Genomic DNA, 22,377 nt, shown 5'->3' with positions numbered 1-22,377 from the left:
GTGATGGCATTGTAGTTATATAAGGAAACACACACACACAACATGTATACTGAAGTATGTAATAGTGAAATTATACAGATTGTTTGATTCCTTTTAAATACTCTAGTCAAAAATAAAGGAGAGTGGTGAGGGGAGGGGTGGATGAAGCAAGTATAATAAAATCTTGAAAATTAATGGGTTTAGGGGACGGGTTTGTTTGTATTCTCTCTACTTTCATGTGTGTTTACATTTCTCATAAGAAAAAACTAAAAATTAAAGAATGGAATTATAGCCTATCATTTAGAAGTGAGCTGGTAGTTACTTCCTAGAGTTTTCTCAACCTTTCTTGCTAATTTTTAAGCCCTAAGTAACATAAATAAATATGATAGTTCACTGTATCTATGATAACTGACCAACTAATTCTCTAAGATCAAAATCAACGTTTCAAATATAAAACAAACTGAGGCTAAAAATCTTTACCAACAGGCTCCCAGAGAGGTTAGTCAATGTTAAGAACTGTCATTGAATGCAATGAGAAATATTAAAAAGAAGGAAATGAAAAGAGAATTTTAAAAGAAGGATAAAGAAAGAAAAAGATACAAAGGATGGGGGGGAAACAGTGTATTATTCTGGGCAGTAACAGAGTGCCACTAGTAACTGGCACAGGTGCCAGTTAGTTTCCTCTGGTTGCTGGAGTCAACTGTGGTGTATTACACTGTGTTTTACAGCATAATGTTCGATAATAAGTCTCCACAAAGAATCTAAATGAATCTGTGAAGCCAAAGGAAAGATGGCTGTAAAACTCCAAAATCTAAACATCACAGCAAACATATAACTTAATCGCTAATCGTAAAAGTAATGAAAGCCAACATAGAGAATCATTTTATCTGTCTCAAATAAAAACTGAGGAAAAAAGGTTAGGAAAAGAAAAAAAAAGAGTAGAGAGTTAAAGGAAAGAGAAGAGCAGAACACCAAATTCAGGTTTAAGATACATACTAATATTTTAGTCAAGAAAAGACACTCAAAATTCCTAATAGATAGGTACGCAATTCTCAAAAGAATATTAAAGAATAAAAACTGTCCTTTTCATGAGTTATACTACTGTATCATTTCACCACTTATATTACTGCATTGACGTATGTACTACAAAATTTTAAATGCAAAGCTAAAAAAAAACTGTCTATGTGGATTAGAAGCCAAGAGCATTTCAGTTTTGTCTCTGCTTTGTCAGGAAACAGTTGTGAGACTAAAAGCAATCCAAATGGTATTTATTAGCACTTAAGATGAGAAGGGTACAGGGCCAGGTACCACAAACACAAAGAGGAATAAGACATCACTAACAAAGAACAAGTCACTTGGTTTCTGTGAGTCTTGGGCTTCTCAGTGTAAATATGGAGACTGAATTAGCTTGATAAAATCCCTTAGCTCTAAATTTTAATTTTAAAGATTTTTCCAATTGCTATCTAAACTATTATGGTTTTGATCGAGTTGTAGATAACAACAGAAAAGAACGTTCAAGCAACAAAACAACATTCATCAATATAAAATACTCGAATGTATATGCAAATATTAAAATAAATCAGAATGAAAAATTAACTCCAAAGCAAATCACGCTCTATAGTTAAATAGAGATTACAAGGAAAATCCTTTGAAATATGTATTCGATCAACTAAGGGTGATGATTCCAAATGTTACACTTTGTTAAGTTTATGCAGTTCAATGTCTAGGGATATTTCTTCTGCTCTTTCTGGAGGCAGAATTTGGTGTTAGTACAACCTTTCAGAAAAGGATGGAAGAAATCCTAAACTTGTGTAAGGCATAAATTTGAATAGCAAAGTCATTTGTCTAAGCCAAAATACTGAATAGGTTGGAAACAAAGAAATAATGTGGCCTTGTATATAACTTCAAAAGGTCTAAACCATTACCCAACTTTCCAAATCTAGCTTCTATGACTCTGAATAAGGGTCAACAAAGATTTCATTTGCAAAAAGAGAAAAAAAGCTGCATATTCTTAGACTTTTCTTCAAACTTGACTTACATCATTACGTATAACTTCCCTGGAATCCGCTAATAAGTCCATCAACCTTGAAACACCTAGAAACATATAACCATGTGAAAAACACTGGCAGATCAAAAACACAAATAGTGATTCAAATTATAAACAATTTATTAACACATCATTTCAGTCCCCCCCCTTTAGGAATGATCCTCAATTTTATTTTTGTGTTTGTTTTTGTTTTTTATGATCCTCACTTTTAAATCAAAATAATATAAGGAAGATGAGTCACTTACCCATAGGACTGACTAAAATAATTTGCTGCACTTGAGGCCCTAGTTGTTTTAAAAGAGAAGTAAGAAGCTTCACACCAGGCCAGCGGACGTGGAAATCAAACTCCTACAACATAGGAATTTAAAATATTTAACATTTGTAATTCACATTTTCAAGCAAAACTTTTCAACTAGTAGAATGGTCCCAAAAACTATAAACAAACAAAACAAGAGTTCGTCAAACTTTAAAAAATTAATTTAAGAAATAAAAAGCAATAAAAAGAAAAGTTAGTATAAATTGATTAAACTGTTGTTGACTAGATATAACAGTACTTTGTAAAAATGGAAATAAGAAGCAGACAGTATTCTAAGAGACTACATAGCTCTTAAAACACACATGTGAATCTCTTGTAATGATATAAAAAATTTCACTATCTTGAAAAGGTATATAGGGGCTTCCCTGGTGGTGCAGTGGTTAAGAATCCGCCTGCCAATGTAGGGCACACAGGTTCAAGCCCTGGTCCAGGAAGATCCCACATGCCGCGGAACAACTAAGCCCGTGCGCCACAACTACTGAGCCTGTGCTCTAGAGCCCATGAGCCACAACTATGGAAGCCTGCGTGCCTAGAGCCCGTGCTCTGCAGCAAGAAGCCTGTGCATTGCAACAAAGAGTAGCCCCCCGCTCGCCACAACTAGGCTTCCGCGTGCAGCAATGAAGACCCAACGCACCAATAAATAAATTAATTAATTAATTAATTTTTTTAAAAAAAGGTATCTATATGTTGCTTCCTCAATAACACCCAAAAGGGCAACAAAAGAAGCTTATTAAGATGAAAAAAATAGCAAGGTTCTTTACTTACCTCTAATAAAGATAACAGAAGAGTGACATTTTCTTGCTGCTTAATGAAAATTTCTGTAAACTGGCTTCCCAAATCCTCACTCTGTCTTGTGGAGTTTTCTTCTGTAATATTCAAAGATAAAGTATTTGAATATGATGCTTTGTTATTTTAAAGTATCTTTTTTGTTGAAAAAGCTAAGCAGAAATGATAATTTTCTTGGAACAGTGTGCCTGGAAGTGATATCACAATTATGCTAGAAAGACATATCCTTAAAATAACTTTCAAGGTCATTTAAATAAATTTTTATTCTTTAAATGTTTAAATATGATATTCAAAGAAAATATATTTAGATTTTCACATTTTCTCAAGGTCATTTTTCAGTTAAACTTCTAATTAGAGTACAAGGGAATTTATTGGGGTGATGGAAATATTCTATCTCAAATGTGATAGTGCTTATGCTACTGTATACATTTGCCCAACACACAGGACTATACAACTCCAAAGAATAAATTTTAATGTATGTAAGTTATACCTCAAAAGCTCCTCCCCCCCAAACATTACTGAACATATAGTCCTTGCTGACTCTGTTACTATGTTAAATAATTTAATTTTAAAATTAAACCAGTCATCTACAGATTTTTCAGTATCTGTTTCAAGCAAATCAACATATATATCTTATAGTTATTTGGCAATAAAACCAGAATTTGCATTTAAGTTTTCACTTATTCTTTAAAAGATTTTATATTCGTCCTTAACACTTAAAAGTCTTTAAGCTATTTGTTGTTTCAATGTACTTTGTCAAAAAAATGTAAAGGATCACTAAAAACTGAAGCAACAATTGCCAAAGCAAATTATCATTTAAAATTTGCCTACTCTAATAAATGCAATTTAGAGATGGCAAATACACTACTCCCCATCCCCTTACCCATTCCAGACACAGCTAAGCCTTTTCCACATATTGCTCTAGGCAGTGACTATAAACCAAAGGAGTTGGCAGTTAAGATCAAACATACTTATTATCTCTCAAATAGTTCTTTTTTAAATGTGAGATTTTAATATTAATATACTTTAGAAATGGAAAAAACCCAGCAGATGACAAGAAAAGCAGACAATCCAATAGTGACAGTGATAATCTCATCTAATTATTTGTAGAGAAAAGAGAAAAAAGAAGAGACCAAAAGTAGAAAAGAAATATTTTAATATTCTGGGTTATTAATAAAACCTAATTTCTAGCATATTGATTAATATGCTAGGTTTATCCTTCAGAAACCCTAAGAAATATTTCTTTTATCATCTCTTGCATCAGTAAAAGAATTCAGTTTCTGAACCTTAAAACTACATTACTTAAACAAAAAATACTTTACTTTTAAAAGGACTAGTCTGGCTGTGCTAAGATGTCAGGGAAAGAGGGGAATAATAAGGAGAGTGATTAGGAGGCAATAATCAAGGTAAGTGGTGAAAGTGACTTATACACTGGTCATAATTCTTATGAAAATAGAAGGAACAGCATATTCCTTACAGGGGTATGAGAAGGGGGGGAAAAAAAAGGAAAGGTGGTTCTAAGGTTTCAGCCTAAAGAAGTGGAAGGATGACACTGCCACTTACTGAGATTGGAAACACTGGAAGAAGCAAGTTGAGAGTATAGAGAGAATCATAAGTTTAGTTTTGGATGTGTTAAGTTTGAGACATAAAAATTTGAGTGGAGATATCAATCAATTAAGCAGCTGGATAAACACAAGCATAGCTGTCAGTGGATAAGTTTGGGTTGGACATATACATTAGAATGATAAACATAAAAATGATAATTAAAGTCACAAGACTGGATGATACAGGGCATCTACAAAAAACTTATAGCTAACATCAAACTTAATGGTAAAAAATTGAATGCTTTCCACTTAAGATGAGGAAAGAGGCAAGAATATCTACTTTCACCAATTCTAATCAACATTGTACTGGAGATCTTAGTGCCATAGGGTAGGAAAAAGAATAAAAGGCATACAGACTGGAACGGAAGGAGTAAAACTGTATTTACAGATGACATGTCTGTCTATGTAGAAAATCCTATGGAATCTATAAAAAACTTACTAGACTGAATTTAGCAAAGTTAAGTGGAATAAAAGGTCAATATACAAAATTAATTGCATTTCTATATACTGGTGATGAACAATTAGAAATTCAAATTTAAAAAACAGCACCAATTAAAACAGCATCAAAAAGTATTAAAGACTTAAGGATAAATCTGATAAAAGATGTATAAGACCTATTTACTTTGAAAACTCCAAAATGGTGCTGAGAGAAATTAAAGAAGACTTAAATAATATATATACTGCTCTTGTATTAGAAGGCATAGTATTGTTAAAATGTCAGTTTGCCCCAAATCAATCTGTAGATTTAACAGAATCCCAATCAAAATCTCAGTAAGTTTTTTCTGTAGAAATTGACAAATTGATTCTAAAATTGATATGGGAGTGTAAAGGACCAAAAAGAGCCAAAATAATTTTGAAAAAGAACAAAGTTGGAGGACTTACACTACATAATTTCAAGATATAAAGGTGGGGTAACCAACACGTCATGTAGGCAAAACGACAGACATAGAGACCAACAGAATAGGAAGTCCAGAAATAGACCCATTGGCTCACAGACCTAATCATGAGAGTTAAAACTATGAAACTTTTAAAAGAAAACACAGGAGAAAATCTTAGTGACTTTAGGTTTGGCAAAGGTTTCATAAATAGGAAACAAAAGGTCCAAATCATATAAGAAAAAAATTGATAAACTGGAGTTAATCAAAATTAAAAATTTTGCTCTTCAAAAGACAATCTTAGGGGCCTCCCTGGTGGCGCAAGTGGTTGAGAGTCTGCCTGCCGATGCAGGGGATACGGGTTCGTGCCCCGGTCTGGGAGGATCCCATATGCCGCGGAGCGGCTGGGCCCGTGAGCCATGGCCGCTGAGCCTGCGCGTCCGGAGCCTGCGCGTCCGGAGCCTGTGCTCCGCAACGGGGGAGGCCACAACAGTGAGAGGCCCGCATACCGCAAAAAAAAAAAAAACAAAAACAAAAACAAAACAAAACAAAAAAAAGACAATCTTAGGAAAATAAAAAGGCAAGTCACAGACTGGGAGAAAGTATTTGTGAACTATACATCACAAGAACTTATATCTAGAATATATACAGAACTCTTACAACTCAAGTATAAGAAGACAATCCAGTAAAAAATGAACAAAAGATTTGAATAAGCACTTCACCAAAGAATAAAAAGGGGCTTCCCTGGTGGCGCAGTGGTTGAGAGTCCACCTGCCGATGCAGGGGACATGGGTTCGTGCCCCGGTCTGGGAAGATCCCACATGCCATGGAGCGACTGGGCCCGTGAGCCATGGCCGCTAAGCCTGCACGTCCGGAGCCTGTGCTCCACAACAGGGAGAGGCCACAACAGTGAGAGGCCCGCGTACCACAAAAAAAAAAAAAAAAAAAAAAATGTTCAATATAATCATTCATTATGAAAATACAAATTAAAACTACCATGAGATACTATTTCACACTTACTAGAACAGCTAAAATTTAAAAAGACAGACCATATCAAGTATTGGAGAGGATGTGGAAGAACTAAAATTCCCATAAACCACCAGTGGGAATGTAAAATGGTACAACTACTTTGAAAAACAGTCTGGCAGTTTCTTATAAAGTTAAATATATACCAACTATCACTTAGCCATTCTATTCCTAGGTATTTACTCAAGAGAAATGAAAATACATGTCCACAAAAAGACTTGTACATAGTATGAAGCTTCAAATGTAACAGCTAAAAACTTGGAAACAAGCCAAATGCCTACCAACAGGGGAATGGATTAACAAATTGTTATATACTCACACAACAAAATATCAATACTACCCAGCAATAAAAAGGACTAACCTATTGATATACACCATGAATGAAACTCAGAATCATTATGCTGGGTGAAAGAAGCCAGACCAAAAAAACCAAAAAGAGAGTATATACTGTATGATCTCATTTACATAAAATTCTAGAAAAATGCAAAGTAATCTACAGTAATCACAGATCTATGATTGAATGGGGCTAGAAGGAGGAGGAATGGATTACAAACAAGTACAAGGAAACTTGGATATGTTCATTATTTTGGTGGTGGTGGTGATGGTTTCATGGGTTTATACATGTCAAAACTCATGAAATTGTACATTTGTACATTTATTATATTTCAATTACAATTCAATAAAGCTGTGTGTGGGGAAAAGAAATCCAATTGGAGATATCAAGTAAGTATTTGAATATACAATTATGGACATCATTGGAGAGGTCTGGGTTGGACACATATATTTGAGAGGCAAGCATACAGACTATATTTGAAGTCACAAGCCTAGACGAGATCACCAAAGGAAAGAATAGAGAAGGAAAGAAATCCGTGCCCTGGGATGTTCCGATGTTAAGAGGCTGGGGAGACGAAAGAAAACAGCAAAGGAGACAAAGAAGAAGTAGCGCCGTGAGACAGAAAGAAAATCAGGGGACAGTGGAGACTGAGAAATGAGTGAAAAAGTGTTTCAAAGAGAAAGAAAGCAATTAACTGTCAAGTACTATCTCTGAACTTAACATGAAAGAGAAATGAGAAATTGCTAAAAGAGAAAAGAGAAATTGATAACACAGGCAAAAGTAATTGGTTTATGAACAGAATGGCTAGGGTGTGGAGTAGTCAAATACTTTCTTGAGAGGCAATACAGTAAAAAGGAGGAAGCTCACAAAGGTTTTTGAGTCAGACCAATTAAGCCCATATTCATCCATTTAGTCACATTACTTTGGGCAAATAGCCCAGATATATCAAGCTTCAGTTTCCTTAACTGTAAAATGGGAACAATTTTCTTTTACACAGGGTTTTCTTTGAGGATTCAAAATAAGTATTGATAAAACATGTAGCACAGTACTTGGTGAATAATAAGTGCTCAACTAACAACAGCAACATCATCATCTCTAAAGCAGGATTTCTCAACCTCGGCACTATTGACAATGACATTGTTGTGAGAGGCTCCCTATGCATTTTAGGATGTTTAGCAGCATCCCTGGCCTTTACCCACAAGATACCAGTTGCACTCCCTTACGTATCCTCAAGTTGTGACAACCAAAAATATTTCCGGACGTTAACAAATGTCCTCTAGGTGGCAGGAGGGGCCAAACTGCCCTTAAGAACCACAGTCCTAAGATTTATTATACGCTATACATCTACATGTATTATCAAGTTTTGTTTCTTTTGGCTGCGCCACACGGCTTGTGGGATCTTAGTTCCCCGACCAGGGATCAAACCTGGGCCCTTGGCAGTGAAAGTGCAGAGTCCTAACCACTGGACCACCAGGGAATTCCCTCAAGTTTTAAAATTATACAGAACATAACAATCTTCTTTTGATAATTCAAAAAAATTTTGAGATTCTTGTAAGGTTACTATTAATAAGTATTATCACCAAGATGCAAAAGATGTTTAAAAAAACGTATATCCTATGATATTCCCAGAAACATGCTTGTCTGTAAGCAAATCCTGTTATTGATATTTTACCTTATATCTCTTTCTCATAAAAGTTGCATGCAATCTCCCAAAATAAGTAGTTACTTGAGTTTATGGTTGTCTGGATGCCAAATAAAAATAAATTTCCTGCATTTTTAACATTAGTAAACTATTAATTTTTGCCCTTCAAGTTTAATTTTTTAGAATAATGGTGGCTTCAGAAGAATTGTTTAGGGAAGCAGTCATTATGTCCACTGAAATATTTCCATTATTTCAGGAAAAACAGACAGAGGGGGGCATGAAGGGATGAAAAAAGTACACTTGAAAGCTATCTACATGTTACTGCACAATTATTATGTCAAGGGTATTAAGTTAAGGTGGCAAAGGCTTGATGCTACAAAGGTCTAACATTAATCAGAAGGAAGTCTAATACTCAAACATAACTAGCATGGACTCAAGGGATGATATCTATCATTGATCTGCTTAAAAGATTTCCTGTTGTTCCATTGGGAGCAGATAAAATCCTGTGCCCTAATTATTCAAACACCTCTGAATGTAAAATTTTGCATGGTACATTGTGGTTTTCAATGCTCAAATTTGAATTTACCATGGAGTTGGAAAAAAACTCAGACTGGGTAAGTAGCAAGCGTGCACACCCTTCCATTTTACTTGCAAGGTGACATGATAATGGAAAGGGAGATGACAAAGAAATTGGAAAAGATATGGAAATTTGGGAGCTAATAAAATCTCCTGAAAATCTCCCTCTTTGGAATCAGCTATGAATAAGAGCCCTGATTCCCATGGTATGGTAAATGCCCTGTATCCAATAAAACTTCACAAGATTCGCTGGGCTAATGAGCCTATCTTGTTTTTACCTACCCTGGAACCTTAACAAACAATGGCTCTGTGGCGGATGGTAGCAAGAACAAATACCTAGCCAAATTCTAATGAAATTCTATAGATAAAAAAGCAGATAAAGAATACTACAAAAAGTGGCCCAAACATGTGAAGAAAATAGCTCTCCAAATACACGAGAAATCTATGTTGAAAAGGCAAGTAACTTAACTGTCTCCACCTTAGAACTGTTTCCCTCTAGAAACTACTATCATAGCAATGCAATGACCTAATTGCGATGCTCTGTAGGGCTATTTTGCATTTTTTCATATTTATTGCATGAAACAACACTTGGGTATATAATTAATAAAATGCTTTTGAAATATAATTTATTTTACAGTGGTTTTTATTTGAGTGGTGTGAATACAGTAGAGAATATAAACTCAACTACAGGGGCAAGACAGTAATGTATGTAAATGAAGCAGGCCAGGTATAAGACTACAGAAAGGATGGAGAGTACGTGCCCGATCTAAGGAAAGCAGCAGTTACTCAGCTCCAGCTGACTCTGCTGTAGGAGAATGCAGGCCCAGGTGTCATTGGTCTTCAGATTTTTTAAAAAGATAAGTCTAAAATCTAAAAACTGATGCAAAACCTCCAAATTTTTAATATTAGGAACTTATTTATTATTTAAAATACTAAGTGGCCAATCTTGCTTATAAAACAGATAATGCCCTTGGGCCCAAAGATTGTGACTTCTAGAGAAGAGCTCAAAATAAAATTCATTGACATTTGGGGGAATATTCAAAGACTTGTAAGTTAATCTTAAAAGGAAGGGAGGAAGGGCTTCCCCGGTGGTGCAGTGGTTAAGAATCCGCCTGCCAATGCAGAGGACACGGGTTTGAGCCCTGGACCGGGAAGATCCCACATGCCACGGAGCAACTAAGCCCGTGCACCACAACTACTGAGCCTGCGCTCTACAGCCCGTGCTCCGCAACAAGAGAAGCCACCGCAATGAGAAGCCCGCACACAGCAACAAAGACCCAATGCAGCCAAAAATAAAGAAAGAAAGGGAGGAAAACCATATACAGACTTGATGGATTCTTCCCATGAAATATTTTAAAAATGCTGAAATATTTTTATGTGGATAAATACAAACAATTAAGCTGTGGGTTTAAGCCTTGGTTAGTATTTCTCGAAATGCAGGATTGTGTGGCATGTTAACAGGTATCTCATTAAAGCAAGTGCAGGTGTACAAATGTATTTGGAATAAACAAAATTGAACAGGTTTCTTTACTGCAGGATTCTCAGTATTTACTATACTAATGTAAATTTTGTGAAGTTTCAGAGCGGGATATACTATGTTACATTTAACTATAGACACCTTTTAATACAGAGAACTCTAGGTCTTTTGTGCTATACTTTAAGGAACATAGGTTTAACCCAAGAAAAAGCTTAATTCAATGTATGCATTGAGCACACGCTAATAACTTAGCAGGAAGTAGACTTAATACTGTACATTCAATTTATTCTGTAGCTATACTGTATAAAATACTATAGCTCAGCAGTATATAATTAAGATCTATGTTTTGAATTGAACTAGTAAAATATGATCCAGTTCCAGGAATCTACAGCTCCTTCTGGTTTAATATTGTCAACTAAAAAAGTGTTAGTGAGGGCTTCCCTGGAGGTGCAGTGGTTGAGAGTCCGCCTGATGATGCAGGGGACACGGGTTCGTGCCCCGGTCTGGGAAGATCCCGCATGCCACGGAGCGGCTGGGCCCGTGAGCCATGGCTGCTGAGCCTGCGCGTCCCGAGCCCGTGCTCCGCAACGGGAGGGGCCGTGACAGTAAGAGGCCCGCGTACCGCAAAAAAAAAAAGATTGCTTTTTAAAAAGTCCTTATATACCTCTGGAAACATTTCAGGCCTATTTATGTAACTGGCTTTTAAATAAATATTTGTATATACATTTATTCTTCATATGTATTTACAGTTGTATTTTTTCCAGTGGTATAAACAATATTAAAAAACATTCTGGGGCTTCCCTGGTGGCGCAGTGGTTGAGGGTCCACCTGCCGATGCAGGGGACGTGGGTTCATGCCCCAGTCCGGGAAGATCCCACATGCCGTGGAGCAGCTGGGCCTGTGAGCCATGGCTGCTGAGCCTGCACGTCCGGAGCCTATGCTCCACAACGGGAGAGGCCACAACAGTGAGAGGCCCGTGTACCGCAAAAAAAAAAAAAACCAAAAACCAAAAAACAAACAAAAAAACCATTCTGGACCTTCTCTTTGGAACTCCACTCCATATCAAGTTCATAACCCATATTATGGAGGACAAAACTGCTTTATAGAAAGAGATATTCTAATAAAAGTAGTCCTATCTCAGAGTGAGGGAATATCAAGTAACCTTCTTTTACACTGTGGTCCGTTAGTTAAACAAGTATACCTATATTTTTTTAACATTTGTTTGCATCGTATAAACTAGTTATATAAATTACAAGATTTAATAAAGAATCTAGTCAGAAAAATGGCCATAATTTGTTAAATCAGAAGTCTATGGAATACAAAAAAAAGTATCAAAAAATCCTGTTACCCTACTTACTAGACAGTACTGTGTAAGTTACGTGATCACTGGGTTTTCATTTTCTCATCTTTTTTAGAAAAGACAAAAAAATGTCACCTACCTCACAGGTTGCTATGAGGATCAAATAAGATAACTGACATAAAAGCACTGTAAAATTTAAAGCTCTATACAAATATGATGAAATAATAATAGAAACAACAACTACTGATCTGTACTACTCAACATTGTCACAAGAGTCAAGGCATAATGCTCAATATTATCTGCTTTCAAACAAGGGGTTCAAATTTCACAAAAGGTAATGCTATACAGCTTAATAAGTTAGTTTCTTTGTTAGCTTCTTGTTAGGTATAGGCAATTTTGTTATGTACCATTTTAAACCTACTTTAGAAAAGGATTGTTTCTTCCTCATTTTTTTTTTTTTTTTTTTTTTTTTCCGTACGCGGGCCTCTCACTGCTGCGGCCTCTCCCGTTGCGGAGCACAGGCTCCGGACGCACAGGCTCAGCGGCCATGGCTCACGGGCCCAGCCGCTCCGCGGCATATGGGATCCTCCCAGACCGGGGCACGAACCCGTATCCCCTGCATCGGCAGGCGGACTCTCAACCACTGCGCCACCAGGGAGGCCCTCTTCCTCATTTTAAAAAGTTAAGGATCTCACGAAAAATGGTAAAACAAAATAAAATGTGGTTACTTAAATTATGAGGAAAAGAAGTATAATGTTAAAAGTAAATGGAACTTGAAAAGGACCACCAGAAAAAAGAAAGACAGTATTGGTGAGTTTTATAAATTAATATAAAAAATGTCAGTAACCAGACATTATTGTGCATGCATTATTTTAAAGGGACAATATCAACATACAAGTATTCTCTGAACTGGAATACCTTCCAGTTCTTATTGAATATAGGTAAAATTTATATGTATACATATATATGTATACATTTTCAAATATTATTTTTATTTTTAAATAAACTGCCTCAAAAATTTTTCCCCAGGAAGTATATAAAAAGTAATTCGAATAGATTGTCCTACCAGAGAAAAAGCTTAATTTTGTTAAAATATGCACTAGAATATTGGCTGTGCTCTGGACAATAGATTTAGTAGCCATAGAAACAATAAATAGTAATATAAGATTGTCAAATATTCCTCTTTAATGAAGAAATTCGTATATAGTGAAACAAATCTCAAGACTTTTTGTACCAGCCAGAAGAAACTCACTTGACAGTGTCCTTTTATATTATCAGAAATTATGCCTAAAAGCATCATGCATATTAAATGCAATCTTTTACCTTCAACATCATCTGAAAAGGTAGACAGAAATAAATAAAAAGTGGGTGATAAAAAAAATTTCTTATGTAATAGTATTCACAATAAAATAAATAAGAGCTTAAAAACATCAAATAAACAATATAATCTCTTGAAAGAAGAGACTCATACTCATTTTACTCAAATCTGAGATATCCTAATAGAGATACAGCATATGCTATAAATGTAGGATTATGAGACATATTTATCAATAAATTGAAGGGTTATTAAAATATCCTCAAGGTAAAGAACTCTAAAATGAAGTTCATTATGGCAGCTAAGAATTATCTTTTGATGAAGCAGTAAAGAGAGAGTATCAATAACAGAACTGAAGGCCATATTTCTCAATATCTAGATTTTTAAAAATTGACTCTTTCAGGCTATTACCCTAACTTCATATTTTAATCTTTCCTAGAAGAAATGATTCTACTACTGTTTCTCCAAAGAATCGTTTATCCTGTTTCATCCAAAGAATCATTTTTAGGTGTTGAATTAAAAATACAAATACATTAAGAGAAGCAAAAAGTCAGACTTTAAACATTATTAGATTGCAAATTTATAATAAAGGAAAACTACCTAATTGATGCTATATAGTTTTTTAAAACACAAAAATTATCACCACAAACTAGAAAAGAGCTAAAATTTCCATCTGAAACAACTAAGAAGAGTCTTTTTCTTTAATGTTTTCTAACAAGTGTATTGTATCTAATTTTCTCATCTGAGAAATGACTAGGAGAAATAAGTATCTTTATCTTCAAAGTGTGTTCTTGCGTGTACTGTATTTAAGTATTGTCATATGACTGACAGCCTCTTTTTCCATGGGAACCAAATTATGTTTACTAAAGATTTTTTACTAAAGAAATTAATAAAGTTAAATTGTCAGCTAGATATCACAGAGAAATAAAAATTTAAGAAAAAGGATATTCAAGTTTAAGAAATTGTGACTATTCAGCACAACCTACTTTCAAATGTTCCTACTACTGGTATTTTGTGAAGTTAATATCTACATATATTTCTATTCTACTTTTATTTCAATAAAATATTTGCAAACTCAATATTATCTACATTTCCTTATGCCTTGTCTACTCAGATTTTGGAAGACCCTATAACTTCCGTCTAAATTAGACTTATAAAATGCATGAGTATCGCCCTTCTGATTGTCTAGAAAAATGAAAGCCCCACTGTGTCCTACTACAACAGCCAATGTGATATGAGGAAAGCACTCTTCAACAGCAATGTAAAATGTTACTCAGTGCACGTTTTTACAATAAATGGAACAAAATGTATAGACTTCCAGTCAAGTATTTCACATGCTGGGAGTTCCCTGGTGGGCCTAGTGGCCAGGATTCCAGGCTTTCATGGCTGTGGCCTGGGTTCAGTCCCAGGTCTGGGAACTGAGATCCTGGAAGCCGCGTGGCGTGACCAAAACAAAACAAAACAAAACAAAACCTTCTAAATTTAAAAAATTGTTGCTTTTTATAAGTTAATATAAGTCTTATGTGAAAAGTTTAAGCATATACCAGGAAAAACCCTCTAACTTCATACTGCTCACCAGGTAACATATAAATAAAATAGTTTGATTTTTAATCAATAGCCAAAAATGATTATTTAATCTAGAGAATACTAATATTCACTCTGCTCAACTAAAATCAATACAGAGAGAGGGAAAAATATTTTTTAAAAAAGAAGAATCTAATTCCATCTCCAAATCACATACAAAGCAATCATCTTAAAGATATTTTTCTGGAACTAAGCTAATGTCTTCCCTTTACTGATGAAAAACAAAAAACAAAAAAAGAAGAAAAAAAGAAGAAAAAAAGAAAAAATCCTTATAAATAAATTTATAAAATAAACTCAACCTAAAACCAGCAAAATTGGCACAATCCAGTTGATTTTATGTACAGAGAACACAATAAAAGAAACTTACCTACTTCTTCTTCTTCATCATTAGATATTATATTATATAGTGTGTCCAAAGCATAACCTATTATTTCAGAATCCGAACTGGAAGAAAGAAATTATTATACTTATAAACTGCTAGTTAGAGTATAGCTGTTATGACCATTTTATACTCTTATTTAACAAGACTGTAGGAAATATTAATCCCATTTCTGAAAACCTACACTAAGAAAATATCAGAGTGCAAACTGTAAAGATGTATAAAGGTTTACTTTTACTTATAATAGTGAAAAATTAGAAGTAACCTGAATGTCCAATAATTTTTTTTAAAAGTGTGGTAAATCCATACCTATAGCAGCAATTATAAAATGTATTTTTAAAGAATGTTTAATGACATGGTAATTAAAACACCCTTGATTTAGTGCCAGTAGGAAAAAACTGAATATTAACAATTAATGTGCAGAATGATCCAATCTAGCAAAAAATACATATATACATTCATGTGTCTATATATATTTTAAGAAAACCTTATAAATAAATTTGTAAAATAAACCCAACTTTAAAACCAGCAAAATTAGTACAAGCCAGGTAATTTTATAAGTCTGTGTGTATGTTTACATATATGCTTTATTATATATAATCTTTATGTAACACATATAATGTTTATATAAACATAACAGTGTTATCTCTAGTTGGACCTCTAGAATTTGTTTCCCTGATTTATATCTTATTTTCTAAAAAAAAAAAAAAAAAAAGCTTATGGTAAACATGTACTGTTTATAATATCAGGAAGTATAAGATTTTTTTCTTTTTTTCTTTTCTCTTTTGTTTCAGGAAGTATAAGATTTTTTAGTTGTTGATAAACAGACAAATTTTGAAAGCATGATGGAGGATGATGGTATTTAGAGTGAAAAGCAAGAGTGAGATACAGGTCAGAAAGATTCAGTGAATATGAAGAAGTGACTAGGAGTGAAAGCAAAGATGAGGGATAAAAGGGGTCACAACCAGAGGACATAAATCTCAAATAAAGTGGGTCTTTTAAATTATTATTATTTATCATTCTTGTTTTTGAGAAATTTTGAGGGACATCTTTTAAGAGACTATTGAGAAAGTAGGAACAGAAGGGAACTTCCTGAAAATGAAAATCCAACAACTAACATATGTAATGGTGAAAGACTAAATGCTTTACCCCTAAAATGAGGAACAAGATAACGATGTCTCCTCCAGCCACTTCTATCCAACATTGAACTTGAGGTTCTAGCTCGAGCAATTAGGCAAGAAAAGGAAATAAAAGGCATACAGATTGGAAAGGAAGAACTAAAACTACACCTATTCCCATGTGACATGATCTTGTACACAGAAAATCCTAAGGAATCCACTAAAAACCTATTAGAACTAGTAAACAAATTCAGCAAAATTGAAGGACATATGCTCAATATAAAAAAAAATCAGTTATATTTCTGTATACTAGCAATGAACAATCAAAATAAAATTAAAAGAACAATTCCATTTAAATAACATAAAAGAGATTTAAATACTTTGGAATAAATTTTACTAAAGCACAAGACTGAAAACTACAAAACACTGTTGAAAGAAATTACCTAAAACTCAAATAAATGAAAAGATAATCTGTGTTCATGAAGAGGAAGATGTAATGCTGTTAACATGGTAATATACCCCAACTTGATTTATAGATTCACACAATCCCTATAAAAATCCCAGCTGCCAGCTGATCATAAAATCTGTATGGGAATTCAACGTATCCAGAACAGCCAAAATAATCTTCAAAAAGAAAAACAAAGTTGAAGGACTCACATTCTGCTTTCAAAACTTACCGCAAAATTATAGTAATCAAGACTGTGGCACTGGCATAAGAATAGACATAGAGATCAACAGAATAGAGAGTCTAAAAGTAAAGTCTAACATTTATATTTCAATTGATTTTTGGCAAGGATGCAAAGACCATTCAATGAGGAAAGAACAGTCTCTTGAACAAATGGTGTTAGGACAACTAGATATTTTCCACATGTAAAAAAATGAAGCTGGACCCCTACTTCACACTATATACAAAAATTAACTCAAAATGGGATATAAGATCTAAATGTAAGAGCAAAGTTATAAAACTCTTGGAAGAAAACACAGGTACAAATAGTCAAAGCACTGGATTAGGCAATGCTTTCTTAGATTTGACACCAAAAGCATAAGCAAGAAAAGATAAAACAGATAAATTGCATTTTGTCAAAATTAAAAACTTTTGTCCTTCAAAGGACACTATCAAGAAAATGTCCTTTGGGACTTCCCTGGTGGTGCAGTGGTTAAGAATCCGCCTGCCAATGCAGGGGACACGGGTCCGAGCCCTGGTCCAGGAAGATCCCACATGCAGCAGAGCAACTAAGCCTGTGCACAACTACTGAACCCTGCGCGCCTAGAGCCCATGCTCCAAAACAAAGAGAAGCCACCGCAGTGAGAAGACCGTGCACCGTAATGAAGAGCAGCCCCCGCTCGCCACAACTAAAGCCTTCGTGCAGCAACGAAGACCCATCGCAGCCAAAAATAAATACAATAAATACAATAAATAAATTAAAAGAAAAAAAGGTGTCCTTTGACGACCCAAAGAATGGGAGAAAAAATATTTGCAAATCATGTCTGTTAAGGGACTTGTATCCAGAATATATACATACAATTGAATAATAAAAAGACAAGTAACCAAATTAATAGCAGGCAAAAGACTTAAGACATTTCTCTAAAAAAGATATACAAGGGGACTTTCCCGGTGGTCCAGTGGTTAAGACTACACGCTTCTACTGCAGGGGGCCCAGGTTCAATCCCTGGTCAGGGACCTAAGATCCCACATGCCTTGGGGCCAAAAAAAATAAATAAATAAAATAATAATAATAATAATAATAATAAAAGATACACAAATGGTAAATAAGTATGTGAAAAGATACTCAACATCATTAGTCATTAGGTAAATATAAATCAAAACCAAAATAAGATGCCAAGTTCACCCACTAGGATGGCCTTTTAAAAAAGGGACAATAACAAGTGTTGGTGAGGAGAAACTGGACCTTTATACACTTCAGATGAAGATATAAAATGGTACAGCCTCCATGCAAGAGTTTGGCAATTGCTTAAAAAGTTAAACCACATGACCCAACAATTGCATTTCTTTGTGTAAAACATATGTTCACACAAAAACTAGCACACAAATGTTCATAATAGCATTATTCATAACAGCCAATAAACGGAAATATCCCAAATGTCTGTCAACAGAAGATTGGATAAACAAATATGGTATATCCATACAATGGAATATTATTCAGACAAAAAAAGGGATGAAATACTAATACATGTTATAACACTGATGGACCTTGAAATATTATGCTAAGTGAAAGAAGCCAGACACAAAAGCCACACATTGTATGATTCCATTTATATGAAATGTCCAAAACAGTCAAATTTATATAGACACAAGGAGATTGGTGGCTGCTAGGTACTGGGGGGAGGAGGGAATAGGCAATGACAACTAATGTTTACTGGATTTCTTTTGAAGTGATGAAAATGTGCTGGAATTAGATAGCGGTGATAGTTGCACAACTTTGTGAATATACTAAAGCCACTGAAATGTACACTTAAAAAAAAACAACAAAAAACTACTGAGGTGTCATGGTTTGGAAACAGTTTCCATCAGACAACTTTCAGGCCCTGAGTGTGGGACTTGGGAGAATGAGCAGTCTCTCCTCAAGATGGCTATAAGAGAAGCAGACCCATGGACAGATGGAGAGTTTCAAGCCAGGCCAAGAAAGGGAACACAACTCTCTGTGATGTAGCCAGGCGTGAAGGGGATTCAGTTGAAGGATTCTGAGAGTGTTAGTTAGGCCAAGAGCAGAAGCATAAAAGAGTAATGAAGATGAGAAGTGGAAAGAGATGGCTGCAGAACACAGGCCTTTGCCATCAATGAAGTTAAGAAAACACTCACAGAACATTTTGAGAACAGAAGATAAGTATTGGAAGCAAATGGAAAGGGAATTTAGCACAAGAGAAGGAATGAAACACAAGAAGGCTCAGAGAAGTTTGGCTTTGTTTGTTGCCTAAGGGTCCTAATAAAACACCCATCAGCCTCTAACATGATCAATTATTAGTTCACACATTCACCAGGCTATATGAAACACCCTATTTCTAAACATGGTGCCTGGCACATAGTAAATGTGTTATAAATGTTTTAAAAAATATATTTCTTAACCTTTATATCAAGAGTATCTACACATTTATTTTCTACTGTGCACTAAAAATGACAATAAGGGCCACTTTATACACAGAGGTAGATTCTGTTTTCCATATCAAGATGTTAGTCGTTTCATTACCAAATTTATAAGACTCAGTGAGAAAATGTATACATAAAGACAAATGAAATAAAAAAGAAAAATTATATGTACGTATAATAATCACACTGAAGTTTTTTTGACCTAAGGCCCATTTTCTCATAACTTGGAATATTGTTTAAAGCAGGTAACTAACTTGGTTATTTTATTAGTTTTCTACTGATGCTGTAATAAATTACCACAAACTTAGTGGCTTATACAATACAAATATAGTACCTTACTGTTCTGGAAGTCAGAGGTCTGAAATGGGTCTCAATGGACTAAAATCAAGGTCTCAGCAGGGCTGCCTTCCTTTCTGATGGCTTTAAGGGGAGAATCCATTTCCTTGCCTTTTCCAGTTCTAGAGGCCTCCTTTCGTCTTTAAAGCCAGCGAAGACAGGTTGAGGTCTTCTCATATCACCTCATTCTGACCTCCTCTTCTGCATTCCTCTTCTACTTTTAAGAAGCCTCAGGATTATACTGGGCCCACCTGGATAACCCAACATAATCTCCCCTATCTCAAAATCCATAACCTAATCATATCTTCAAAGTCCCTTTGCCATCTAAGGTAACATTCATAGGTTGTGCTGACAGAATATAAATATCTTTGGGGGAACCATTACTCTGCCTACTGCAGTTGCCCACTCTGGTGTTAATAAAACAGACAGTCCTGACATACCCAGTGGATTTATTCAAATACATTAGAATTAGTTGGCTTTGAAAGGTAGCCAATGTGGGTCACACTGAGGAGGATAGAAAAGATTCTAATTGGTATGAACAAGCAGCTGGGCATTGCTGAAATATAATTTAAAAAGGGGTTATGAGGTTAGACAAGCAGCATCTTGATCTTTAAAAAGCTTATATGCTTTGCTTTGTTTGAGGAACTTGGGCTTCACACTGCATGGAGCTGTGAAATACATTAAATAGGTGAGTGACAGAAGATTTACATTTCAGACAGAAATGTAAATGAAATGAAATTCTTGAAATGAATGGAAGGACAAAGAGATCAGAGGCAAAGAATACAGTTTGAGGTAGTGGTGTGTTTTTTTTTGTTTTTTGTTTTTAATTTATTTTTGGCTGTGTTGGGTCTTCGTTTCTGTGCAAGGGCTTTCTCTTGTTGCTGTGAGCGGGGGCCTCTCTTCATCGCGGGGCACAAGCCTCTCACTATCGCGGCCTCTCTTGTTGTGGAGCACAGGCTCCAGACGCGCAGGCTCAGTAGTTGTGGCTCACGGGCCTAGTTGCTCCACGGCATGTGGGATCCACCCAGACCAGGGCTCGAACCCGTGTCCCCTGCATTGGCAGGCAGATTCTTTTTTTTTTTTTTTGCGGTATGCGGGCCTCTCACTGTTGTGGCCTCCCCCGTTGCGGAGCACAGGCTCCGGACGCGCAGGCTCAGCGGCCATGGCTCACGGGCCCAGCCGCTCCGCGGCATATGGGATCCTCCCAGACCGGGGCACGAACCCGTATCCCCTGCATCGGCAGGCGGACTCTCAACCACTTGCGCCACCAGGGAGGCCCGGCAGGCAGATTCTTAACCACTGCGCCACCAGGGAAGCCCGTGGTGGTTTTAAAATATGTCAAAAAAATCTCTTTGATACAGCTCATTTCAAAAGGTGGACCCTAATTCTCCTCTTTTTAAGTGTAGGCTGTATTTATTTACTTGCTTCTAATAAAATAAAATGTGATGGGATTGATGATATGTGACTTCTGAGACTAAGTCCTACAAGGCATTGTGGCTTTGTTCTCTCTCTCTAGGATCACCTGCTCTGTGAGAAGCCAGTTCCCATATCATAGGGATGCTCAAGGAGCCCTACAGAGAGAGCAACAAGGTGAGGTACTGAGGCCTCTTGCCAACAGCAGTGTGAGTGAGCCATCTTGGAATCAGATACTCCAGCCCCAGTCAAGCCTTCAGATGACTGTACTCCTGGCTGACATCTTGCATGCAACCCTGAGCCAGACCACCTAGCTAAGCCACTTCTGAATTCCTGATCCACAGAAACTGTGACATTAATATTTGTTATTTTGAGCCAGTAAGTTTTGAGGTAATGTTATGCAGCAATAGATAACGAATACAGCGGCTATGAAAATGGCTTAAGTGATTAATATTAAGAGCCAGAACTAAGACCAACAATGGAAATCAAGAAAATTCACAGATTCCAGCTTTTTTTTTGTCTGGATGGGCATAATGTGTTAAGGAGAGGGATAAGTTCAGCACAAATCCTCCAGTTTCCTGTTTTAATGGAAAGGTGCTAACTGGGATGAACTTGGGTCAAAAGGCAGTTGAAGTGGATTGGGTGGGTAGGGGGGATGTGTGGAATAGGAGTAGGACAACTAGAGACAAATTAACTTTTGAACATTTATAATTTAAGATACCTCTGAGAGCTCTTGATATGGTAGAAAAGTCTGCTGAACAGCTAAAGCTTTAGGATATATTTATTAACTAGGGGTAAGATTTGAAAGTTATTCATGTATAGTTGTTAATTAAAGCCAAAGATGCAGATACTCTCTTAAAGAAAAATTGAAAGAGCAAAAACTACGCTGAGTGATTATTCCCTTAAGACATCATTCTATTCGTACAGTTTATTTTTCTCCCCCCAAAAAGAAAGTCTGGATAACTGATATACCATAATATTCATATTATATTATAGAACAGTACATTATAGTATATCTGAATGAAAATCAACACATTTATTTGGTCAATTCAAACTCCAAATTTTAAGCCTTTAATTAGCAGTAACTTCATTACATTTTTATATAATGGAAAACTTTCAATCCCTGAAGGTTGAGATTATGTCTGTCCTAATGCTTAATTAGCA

The 22,377-nt window shown here is 35.6% G+C and overlaps 1 protein-coding gene across 1 annotated transcript in view; it reads right to left on the bottom strand.

Annotated features, from left to right (window-relative positions):
• Nucleotides 1-22,377, bottom strand: part of USO1 (USO1 vesicle transport factor) — a 93,337-nt gene that overhangs the window by 42,720 nt on the left and 28,240 nt on the right. Inside the window, exons 4-7 of the mRNA XM_060113499.1 lie at nt 15,229-15,305; nt 3,108-3,208; nt 2,272-2,374; nt 2,018-2,073 (exon numbers count right to left, since the gene is read on the bottom strand). Coding sequence (XP_059969482.1) covers nt 2,018-2,073; nt 2,272-2,374; nt 3,108-3,208; nt 15,229-15,305 — 337 coding nt within the window. The remainder of the gene's footprint in view (nt 1-2,017; nt 2,074-2,271; nt 2,375-3,107; nt 3,209-15,228; nt 15,306-22,377) is intronic.

The sequence above is a fragment of the Mesoplodon densirostris genome, chromosome 1 (genome assembly GCF_025265405.1).
Source record: "Mesoplodon densirostris isolate mMesDen1 chromosome 1, mMesDen1 primary haplotype, whole genome shotgun sequence".
In the NCBI taxonomy this organism is placed as follows: Eukaryota; Metazoa; Chordata; class Mammalia; order Artiodactyla; family Ziphiidae; genus Mesoplodon; species Mesoplodon densirostris.
Note: the sequence above shows the minus strand (reverse complement) of the source record. Positions and strands in the feature narration are given on the sequence as shown.